This window comes from Colias eurytheme, chromosome 10 (assembly GCF_061535395.1).
Source record: "Colias eurytheme isolate Ceu_HAF_F1 chromosome 10, ilColEury1 Martin Lab GWU primary, whole genome shotgun sequence".
NCBI classification, from domain to species: Eukaryota; Metazoa; Arthropoda; class Insecta; order Lepidoptera; family Pieridae; genus Colias; species Colias eurytheme.
The window spans coordinates 7535654-7547244 of NC_142989.1; the positions used below are offsets into that span (position 1 = coordinate 7535654).

Genomic DNA, 11591 nt, shown 5'->3' on the forward strand with positions numbered 1-11591 from the left:
GTTATTATCCACGCGATAACCACAAAATCAGTGTACCGGAAATCAGTATAAAATTATATCTTACTAGTGGTCCGCCCCGGCTTCGCCCGTGGTACATATTTCGCAATAAAAGGTAGCCTATGTCCTTTCCCGGGTATCAAAATATCTCCATACCAAATTTCATGCAAATTGGTTCAGTAGTTTAGGCGTGATTGAGTAACAGACAGACAGACAGACAGAGTTACTTTCGCATTTATAATATTAGTAAGGATGTACAATATCATAAACGTAAAAGTTTGTGAGGATGGATGTAGTTGGTATGTATGTGTTATCCATGTGAAAACCACTGAACAGATTTTGATAATACTTGGCTATGATGTAGCTTATGTACGAGATTGACACAAAAGCTATATTATACTTGATTTTGGGTGTAACCACGCAGGACATACAGTAAATTTATATTTGCATGTTTCAGGAAGTTCCCATTATTAGTATAATCAATTATCGATCAAAGAGTTTAGATGATATATATTCATAAAAATATAATTGTTTCATTAAAAGGACGTACGTGCCAAGGGTAAAGCGGTCAGTCAGCAGGTTATCTATTCGGATCCTAATAAACCTTCTTAATTTCCAGAAAGATAAGGTAGTTAGATGGAATAGTTTCATGTTTTATGAATATAAATTACTTTTTCGTAAAATGTATATAAAAATATATACATTTTATTTACTTATATTATAGAAAACATTCATAAAATTTTATAAAAAATTAGGAACATATGAATATGCACGTATGCAAATTGTATATATGTGACTTTTAAAAATGTTTGGGGATTGTTTGAGAACTTTTTTATGTATTGGTTTAGTACCTATTTCATGATTGTTTTTGAATATTTTTTTTTTCATAAACTTATAATTTATTGCTATGTCAATCATGGTGTTTCAGTTCGTGAGTTAGTCGAAGGTTTAATGGGGAAAGAGATAATGTAATTATCTAGTGACTCATCAAAACCTTAGACTTACACGATAGTTACTTTAATTATAGAGGAAAAAATTTCAAGTAAATATAGTAATTAGGGACTTTATTTCTTCAATACAAGACTTGGTGACAATAAGGACTTTCCCACTTTATAAATTGATGAATAGGAGACTTAATCTTGGTTAGTTCTGCTTTACCTTGAGATGGCCATAACATGATGCTGGTAACTGCTTCGTGGCTACTCGTGCGCGTCATGAATAGAGATAATTTTATTATAACTGATGGCCTTTGCTATTGTAGATTCAGATTTATTGTTGTTACTATTTTAACTGGGCAAAAATTAATAGCCTAGGTCAGAATGGCTGCGCAATTAAGAGTAATGTCGCATTTTATCTGAGTAAAAAATGGATATAATTTTAGTATATTTGTAGTAAAATGTTTGTATAACTTGAATACATTAATGAGCAGTTTGCGAATAAAAATGTAGATGCTATTAATAAATATGATAATATGTAGTAAGTACATTGTACATGGTATGAAATACCAAATATGGGACGAAGAAAATGGAACATGTATTCATATAAAAAATTCATAACAATGTGTCGCACTCATAGAAATCTAAATAACAAGACACTAGAAGTCGTAAGCGTGCGTGACCTTGTCGCCACTCAGGTGATTTGCACATCACCAGTGCATTCGTCACTGTTCAGTTGCTCTGGAGACGTATGAGTGTAAACATGGTGTGTTTCAGCAATTCCCATTGCGGAAATTCTTCCACAAGTTGTAATTATACTTATAAAGGAATAATATTTCATCGGAAAATATATTTTTTTAGAAATAATGCCGTTTTTCCTTAAAATTATAGAATATTTACAAGTATTACGAGTGTCACCATAGTAATCGAAATAACAATGAATGACACAGTCGACCATTCTTATTATCACGTTTGTTCGTATTGGAGCAAAAAGTCTCATATACTTAGGGATGTTATTCTAAAATAAACCGTAAATTCGAGCGTTAGGATACATATTCAAAAGCTTAATTTAATAGATAAGTTAGTTTTCACTAAAATCAAGCTGTCCAATAAAAGGCATAGTTTACTTGTGTGTACTGTTTAGCTTTCGGTTTGAATGTGTTGATTTTGGCGACAGCGGTTTTCATACGAATTATGACATTCTAGCACTTCTATGTGTCTTGTTATTTAGATTTCTATGGTCGCACTGAACCCAATAATATGAACTCAATTAAAGCTTGCTCTATGTTAAAATAATTGTTATGTCTGTGCGTTTTTGAGTAGGTATGCATGACAATATTACAGGAATCTTTATCAAAATTATTCGGAACTCACATAGGCCATATTATACAAATTGTGTATAATGAGTCAATGAACTTTTTACTCATTACTAATTAAAAATAATAGCATTAAATTCTCACTTGGAATTCATCTTTAATATAAATCTCCGTAATAATTAACAAACAATAGCAGTATTTCTTCTCAGTATTTAAATCTGAGTCATGGGGAAAATTAAAGTTCAGTAGTTTTTATGTCTGAAATAAGCGAATACATTGATTTTTTGTTGTCAACTTGTGGCTTTTGCGGTTTATTTACAAAAACATTTCGATTTGCAATCTTATCGTTTCAGCGTAATAAGGGGTGGTAAAAAATATGCTGTTTTGGCTAGATGAACGTTATAATATTTAGGGCTTTTTTTAATATTTTTTCGGAATTAATATCGTTATGCCATGATTGCGCTTAGCTACCAACTCACTATTTATTTTAAATTGAAGATATCTAACAAATAATTTAATAATAGCTCTATTACAGAAATAATCTGTTGTAAAATCTGTTGTAACTTTATCTCTATATCGAGAACATATTTCTGTATCGATTAAGATATTTACCATCCTACCGTAAAATTTTAATATACTCCATATTTGCGGAATTGTGAATGGACTTATAGCAATATCACGTACTTCTTTTATATTATTTTTTTTCAATTTGTCACTCGGTAGGTCACGGCTGAAACGCTCGATTGTGTGACTTCCCTCCATTGAAAGGATTTGGAACGATTGTTATGACATCATTCTCGTTAAAATCACTTTAATTTTGTTTGTAACGATGACAGTTCTGGATATTGTTTATAAAAATATGGCCTGTATGTAATGATGTGTGATGAAGTATAGCCATTTCAAAATAACTAAATGAAATTATATACAACAAGATCACTACTTGTATTCCTTAACAATTTTTCGTATTTTCTCTACAATAAAGTGTGTTTTAAATTTTAATGTCTATATTTAAGCACAGTATCTCTCTCCTTTTTATATATTAAATAAAAATGTGTGTGTTGAGAAATATATATCATTGGGATCTAGTGTCGGAAAATTTTAGATTGCTCTATTTAGAAACTGTTATTTTGTAACTCTTGTAAGTAGAAATGAAACTACATTTTGAGTCATGAAATGATAATTTATTATAAATATATTACAATAATTTATAGATTAATTCTTAAGGTACTTCGCAAGCCGTTCTTTAAATCCTGTTTGGTCCATAAAGCTTCTTTGTTCTTGAGTGCAATATTCTGTAATGAAAAATTCAAAGATTAGTCAAATTATAGATACATAGAATCGAGGCTCCTATAAAACACATCGCAATTCATCAGAGAATAAGCTAAGCATCCTGTTATATTAGTTAAGGTTTCCATCCGCGGCTTAGCCAACTTAGTCAAAGAAAAATTTCCATACGGAAATGTGATGTTTAATCCTCCTACTAGGAGATAGTTCTAAGGAAACACAAAAAATATATAACATCGCTCCGATGAGACGTTAAAGATTGATAGAAGTAAGAAAAAAATATAAGTAAGGATTATGTAATAAATGCCAAGATAAACAATACTCACGGACTGTACTAGGTTCCCATCCAATATATTCTCCCGTACGTGCATTTTCTTCTTTCAGCCAATCATAAAGCGGTTGAAAGTATTCCATAACCCCGCTAGCGTCCATGTTCCTTTGTCCTGTTAGAACTTCCATCGCGTCCGGCCAAGGCTTTGATGATCCTAGTTTCAGCATATTTCTGAAAGAAAGTTTCTAAAATAAATATGTATTTCTTAAGGATTTTCAGTTTAACACACAGTTTAACTAAACTTGCGAAAAAGAAAAGTATGAATTGTTTACGTTGTTGTTTTACGTTGTTTGTATTACGATTTAAGTCAAGAACCTCTCGGCTCGGATCTAGAGCTTTTTGTATCTAATAAGGAGGATGCGAGGCCTGCGGTATGAATTTTACTTACTAATAAACTAATATTATAAAGAGGAGAGATTTGATTTTTTTGTTTGTTACGATTTTAATAAAAAGCTTTATAGGCTTTTTTTCCCTCATCTAAAGCAGGGATATATTTTACTTACTGTAAAGCATTTCCGGCAGCAGTATTGTTATAAACGTCACAATTGGACAATAGTTTGCTCGGATCTCCCGGAGTGTACTCGCCTGCTAACTGACACATGGAGCGGTGGAATTGGAACTGTATTATGTAAGAGATGTAGTATCTGAAACGTTTAATAAATTATTTTAATTATTGATATAAAATATGTTAAAAACTTATTATAATAGGTTGCTTGGTAAGAAAGTAATTTATTGGTATTATAGTTATATATGTTTTTATATTCAAAGGGCTCCATTATTCTCTCATCATCAGGACAAGACAATTATAGTCCGATCTGATTAATAATTGAGTTTGGAATACAATTTCTATCTTTTACAAACTCTACCCATATAATTTCAATACATTCTTCGTTTATTTCCCGTTTTCCCTGTCTTTTTCCTATATGCCTGTTTATCTTTATAGTTTAGTCTTATTAATTACCTCATATATTCAACATCTGCGGAGACATGGTATTTCGCAGCTGGATCGAAGTCATTTTCCGTTCTTGTTGTTGGGGGTTCGATGCCCTGAATAGATTCTCTTAGCTGCCAAAAGTGGCAGTTGTAGTCATTTGGAGTTGTCGTCCCTCTGAACACGCCGTAGCGGTATATGTCAAGGAGGTACCCGAATGGGAGGAACACTATCTTTTGCAAGCCCTGCAATATTATTATTTTATTTGATTAAGTATATTCCAGAATCTAGGTAGGTATAAATAATGACTACAGAAGAATGTTGTATAATATATTTGTTATTCTTTGGTCGTCATAATTACGATCTTGATAAGACTTCTTAAGTAATTCATAATGTTATAATTTAAATTATCATAATAGCAATTATTTTAATTTACCATTTTATAGAGCTGGTTAATATTTGATTCTTTGTCTTCAGGATCATCTTCAAGTAATCCCATTAGTTTTAAATGTTTTGGTGTTGCCACAGACAGAGCGATGACATCACCTACAGCTTCATGGAATCCTGAAATTAATTATGTAGGAATTTAGGAAATTTTAAAGTATCCATATAATATGTCAAAGAAAGAAAGGTACAACTTTTAAATTGAAATGCGTATTTTTAAGTACGAATCCATCGATCCAATTTCTAGTTTAAAGCGTATTTTTTTAATAAAATAGGTTCTTTTACAGTTTTAGTAAATGTTATTGATAGTGGTGTTAATATTTATTGTGACTAGGTATAGGAAAATTGTGTTGGCATAGCGATTTTGGTGCTGCAGAATTTTATGCGAATCTTACTACACAGATATTAACACTTCCTTTTGTCGTGACTATAAATATAATATAATATAACTCACCAGGATTCGCTCCTTGTCTATAAACAACGGGCTGGTCTTTGTACTGTAAATAATACTGAATATGACCCATTTCATGGTGCGTCGTGGTGAAGAAGTCACTGGTGATTGACGTACATTGCTTAATTCTAAACACAAAAATGTAACATGTTAATACATATATTTTCCATTTGTTTTAATATGATTTAGAATGTTGAAAAGTTAAAATTACCTAAAGTCTTCACGATCGAAGAAATCCCAGGCAGAAGCATGACAAACCATATCTCGGCCATCATCGGGCTTTTCAATGATGGACCGATCCCAGAACAAATCTGGCATACCGCTTAGATTGAGAGACTTGAAGAAGTCTTCAGCCGTTTGGAAAAACTTCAATGCGGTGTAGTTCTGAAATAATAATTGCTATAATGTACTTTTGTACATCGTAATGTGTGGTACCTAATCGTACGTTTTCGGTTTTATAATAATTCCTTACTTAACCATAAGCCGTATTTTCAGTAGGTCATTTAATTTTTATTTTTTATGTTTATTCACTACAAATAAACTACTGAACAGAATAAATGTTTATTTTTTTACATATTTATCGAGACAAGTATTCACGTGCTAAAAAAATAACAAATGAGGAACACATACCTGTTGAACTAAAGCATCTGTGACATCAATATCGAGCTTGTTCGGAAAAGGTTTGGTGAACTGCTCTACATTGTTCCAAGTCTGTGCCCAGATATTTCCTGAAAAAAGATAAAATATTTTCAAATGGTTGTAAATTGTATAAGAATTTACAATACATACGAGAGAGTACGAGAGCATTATATTAAAAAAAAAAAACAGTTTATGGTACGTCTAAAAAAGGTCCATAATATATTTTAACTATTTATAATATTAACTGTCAATAACTATATTTTATAAATCTAAAATTAAACAATTTATATAACATACAAGCCTAAAATAAGTGATAACGATTTAAATATTTAATTGCTAGATATTAAATAAAAAAACATTGATTTACCCAATAAGTGTGCAGGAATCGGGCCCTTTGCGGACACGACATCGTCACCATATTTTTCTCTCAAATGTCTCCTTACATACGCGTGTATTTGTTCGTACAGAGGCTTCACTTGCGACCAAAGGTTTGCTAATTGGTCTTCAATGTCTGATGTTTCATATTCGCTTAACCACCATTGCGCTACATTATCAAAACCTGTAAAAATGTATGTGAGTAAAATATTATTGCCTTGATAATAAAAAAAAAAATCAGTTATATTAGAATATAGTATCACATTATATTCTATGTACTTACTATCTTCTTTTATTTAATGTAAAAATAACGCCAGCTAAATCTATTTTCTATCCCTAAACTTAGATTTTTAGTCAATTATTTAAAAAAAAATTATCAAAACACACCATTCAATTTAGCCGCTTCATTGTACATTTGAACGTATTCTGTAAAATTGCCTTTAGAGGCTGCCCCGGCTGCCTCATGCCATTGTAACCACGCTTGCTTTAATTCATCTGCATCTTGACTCTTTGCGAAAATATTCGTGACACCTGTTGATACAAAAGTTAGTTACAAATTTGATTTATATAGAACACAGACATTTTGAGTAGATTTCTTAATTACAAGGTGATTTTTGTTACTTATATTATTATGAAAACATAAATGGAGAATGAAAATAATTTTTTTTAGAGACTGTGGTGATAATTATTGGTAGTTCTAGTATTAAAAATATGATATATAGTCTAAACGTATAGTCTAAACTCTAAAACATTACTTTTCTTAGTTTCAAAGAAATGTACTTACTTGGTTCAATAGTCAAGTCGCATTTACTTGGATCTTTAAAGTCACAAATGGTTGCTTTTGCGTAAGTAGCCTTCATGTTATTTATCGCTTGAATGAGCCTTTGATTCAAGTCCTCTGGTAGTGCTGAAGTTCCCAATACCGAATATTTCTTGAACATTCTCTTTAGATCTTCATCGTAGAACTCATGCCATAGATATGTCATGGTTTCTTTCCAATATTCTTTCTCTTCCTCGGCGATTTCTAGAGATGTTTGCAGCTGAAAATGAAATTTAAGAACATATTTATTTTTAACAAGGGGTATCCACAGAAGACATTAGACGATATTTACGATTGCTCCGAAAGTAGACATACAATATAATATGAATTCTCCATATTGAACAAATAATTCAGTTTCAAATGAGTCTCATATTTTATCAACCTAAATGTCATGTTTTGTTGAATCCATTTTTGGGTTTGTAATATATTACAAACCCAAAAAAAACATAAGTATAGAGATGAATGGAGATATATCTCCATTCATCTCTAAAAAATAAGCTTATTTGTTACTTACATATTTATCTTCATTATATTTAGTGATATTTGACTCATAAGCCCATGCAGCCAGCGTAAGTTTATTTTTAGCTTTACCCATGATCTCGTCAAGGGATCTCATGTACTCTCTCCCGGAGTTTTCCTCCGCGGCTCTTTCTTGTGCGCGACCCTGAGCTGCGACTATGAATACAGAGGCAATTGCCCCTAGCAGGGCCAGCTCACCGAGAATTTTCAACATCATCTATTAATAAATACATAAATAAAGAAATAGGAATAAAATTATTTAAATATAATAGGAGTAAGAATCATTCCATTAATATAAATGAATATCACTGTGTTTGGTCTGGAAGTTAGAGAGTTTATAGGACCTACTGGTAATAATTATAAGTTTATACATGTACTATGTACATAGGTACCTACTTAAATTGTGAAATGTGCACCATTAATACCTCTTGGAATTAAATTACACAAACTTCGAAGGCTGGACATAAAATTTACAAGCAATAGCGAACGGACAAGTATACAAAATCGATATTATTTACATTTTATGCCCATTTATAAAGGCATTTAACTATAAGAAAAACAATGCATCGGCATCGATGTCAAGGTGGGCTTCACGTTGACGACCCGGTGCAGTGATCTAAATCAATTACTATGAAAATATTTACTAACATTCAAGGGAATGCTCTCTATGTATATTATGTGCTAGCTTTGCATTGTGGTTTTACTCGTAATTCTCCGCTCTTATTGATCTTAGCGCATTTATTCCTCGATAAATGACCCGTAGTTCCTGAGATTAGCGTTTTCAACTAACCAAACAAACAAACTCTTCAGCTTTATTTTATTAGTATAGATATATTGTTAATTAGAAAATCTAAATTTTCTCGTCTACCACGTTATTTAAAACAAAATACTTAAATACATTTTATGACAAAAGTTATATTTATTCCATTGTAAAACATAATACGAGATATTTTTTTTTATATTATCTTCATGAAATAAATAATAATGATATTTTCAGATGATACTCGGTTGATCTGAGAGTTTGGACGTAATCTTATCTACTGGAGATATTTTCTAAAGTACTTTCAGGCGTTTGTATTTGTTGTATAATAATATTTTGGATAAAATTTACCTATCGCATATCTTGAGGTATGTGAATTTTTCTACCAGTATAGTTTGGTTAATTATTCAAATGCCAGCTAAACTACTCTTCATTTTTTTCTATTAGCCCTATATTTTGTGTTTATTACTCGTGAGTACAGCAGTAATTCAATTGTATTTACGATAAACATTGATTGAATAAATTTGTCCTATAAATCTATTAAACAGAAAAAAAAATATATCTTTGTCATAGTGCTCGATAAAATTGTTTTTACTACTTGCATAAGAATTGTGGAGTACCTATATTATTATAATTCCGTTATATTTTACCACTTTTTACGATTATATTTGTATCCTAAGCTCTAATACTATTACATCTATCACGTTGATCTGATCAATGATTATGATTTGAGCCCTATTTAAATTATTTCTGAAAGTACAAGTTTTTAGTTTAGAATCAATTTATTAGTCTCCTTTTACTTACTAGTAAAACTTTCTTCGCTGTCTCCGAACAGTATCCACAAGGCATTTTCAATAAATATAATTACGATAAAAAGCACTATTTGAACACATACTAGAGCTAAACTGACATTCTCACTAAATGTAGGCATTTTTTGAATATGCAAATGAATTAGTATGTTGTTCTGTTTGTCATGCTTGTTTGAGATTTTGAAGCCTTTTGTCCGTCTACATTGTGCCCGAAACCAATGAGGATGACGACTTCACTCATAAGGACATTTAGAACGAAAAATATTTTTCAAGGTAGGATAATAAGTAAATAAATTTTTTGAAACAGAAAAGCTTACTGTTCTCGGAGTTGGGTACCTTAATTATTGATGTAGTCTATAAAACAGTAATGCTTCTAGTATTCTAACGTGCATAATGATCGTCAACTGTTGAGATCAGCTAATTACAATAGCCATAAACATGACATTGTAAGGCTGGTCCAGTAACTATAGAATAGTAAAGAGGACTTCACAAACTCCCCCACCATCAAATAATATCAATTTTCAAAGTAGAATTAAAATTTACGCTAATGGTACCTCTACCATAATCTAGAAGTTCTATTTAATTCAAAGCTTAGCTTAATGTACCTATTACTTATTATTATTATTATCGTAGTTCAAGACATCGTTAATTTCGTGCTTGTATTATTTTATCCGTACATTTTAATGTAATTTGGCAAAGTAACTTTACTATTTGTATGACGTGAAATTTTAGAATTTCCGTTTCTCGGTTTTAGATAAAATAATATTCGACACACGAAAATGTTTCAAACCCTTTCCTTCGTTCCTAAATATAAAAATTATTTACAATGTAAATTTAAATATTTATAGTTTATCTACATGTATGCTATATATTAAAATAATTTATTTATCAAGTCAATTTATGTACTATATTGTAAACTTGTAATCGAATGTGTAATCGAAGTTCTGTTGTATATATAAACATCGAACAGCACAACAGTAGATACATTATTTACAATAATATGAATATGCTAAAATAATATGCTACCACATGATACTTTAATTACTTCAACTCAAAGGACATGAGTAAACAACTTTAAAAGGCATAAATACCTAGTTAGGTACCTAATTTTTTGTGATTGATTCTAGCAGTTTCAAAGGTAGGAATATAGGAAATATCCTTCATTGTATACCTAATATAATATTTTTAGTACCTATAAAAAGAAAATTATACACAACATTTACATTTATTATCTAAGATCAAAATAACAATAATTGCAATTCGATGCATAAACGTATTGAAAGGAATATTTTTTATCGCAAATAAATGAAGTTAGGTTTTAGTACTTATAGGTAATTACGTGTAAAATAAGATGATAAGATTTCATGATGAGATTCTATTAAAACCAACTTTACAAAAATAAACCTTTAGGAACAGTTTTTTTTTATCTGAAATAAATACCTAAATAATAAATATTTTTAAAATACTCGTCTAGGAGCCACTTACCGGTGTTGTTCCGTCTAGCCCTAGATGCAAACTATTCAAGATTTTATTTTATCGATTTATTTTATCGTACTGCAACAGCAGAGTCGAGTTTCAAGTTTTAAGAGCCCTTTGTATCCTTTAACATCTACAGATGATAGACGGCAAGTCGTATTTTAGATTACGATAATATAGAATACAAACATTGATTAGTTAACTAATTTTTGTTGTTTCGCATATTTAAAAATAAAAGGAAACATTGTAAAGAATTAAAATATTTTTATAAATCCATACTAATATTATAAATGCGAATGTAACTCTGTCTGTCTGTCTGTTACTCAATCACGCCTAAACTACTGAACCAATTTTCATGAAATTTTGTATGGAGATATTTTGATACCTGAGAAAGGACATAGGCTACTTTTTATCCCGAGAAAATGACGCAATCCTGGAAATCCCACGGGAACGGGAACTATGCGGGTATTTCTTTGACTGCGCGGGCGAAGCCGCGGGCGGAAA

The 11591-nt window shown here is 30.8% G+C and overlaps 1 protein-coding gene across 2 annotated transcripts; it reads right to left on the minus strand.

Moving 5' to 3' along the window:
• Positions 1-3422: 3422 nt before the first annotated feature.
• LOC149905287 (angiotensin-converting enzyme-like) lies at positions 3423-11144 on the minus strand. Of its 2 annotated transcripts, none has more exons than XM_090106199.1 (13): positions 11097-11144; positions 8038-8259; positions 7488-7743; positions 7091-7234; positions 6696-6887; positions 6320-6417; positions 5901-6073; positions 5693-5817; positions 5231-5358; positions 4825-5039; positions 4367-4507; positions 3859-4034; positions 3423-3540 (listed from the first exon to the last, which is right to left on the minus strand). In XM_090106199.1, exons 2-13 carry the CDS (start codon positions 8257-8259, stop codon positions 3461-3463), a joined length of 1950 nt encoding a protein of 649 aa, XP_089962325.1. In that variant the 5' UTR covers positions 11097-11144; the 3' UTR covers positions 3423-3460. The 2 variants fall into 2 exon arrangements, with proteins under 2 accessions (XP_089962325.1, XP_089962326.1); XM_090106200.1 differs by lacking the exon at positions 11097-11144 and adding an exon at positions 8439-8548.
• Positions 11145-11591: the final 447 nt, after the last annotated feature.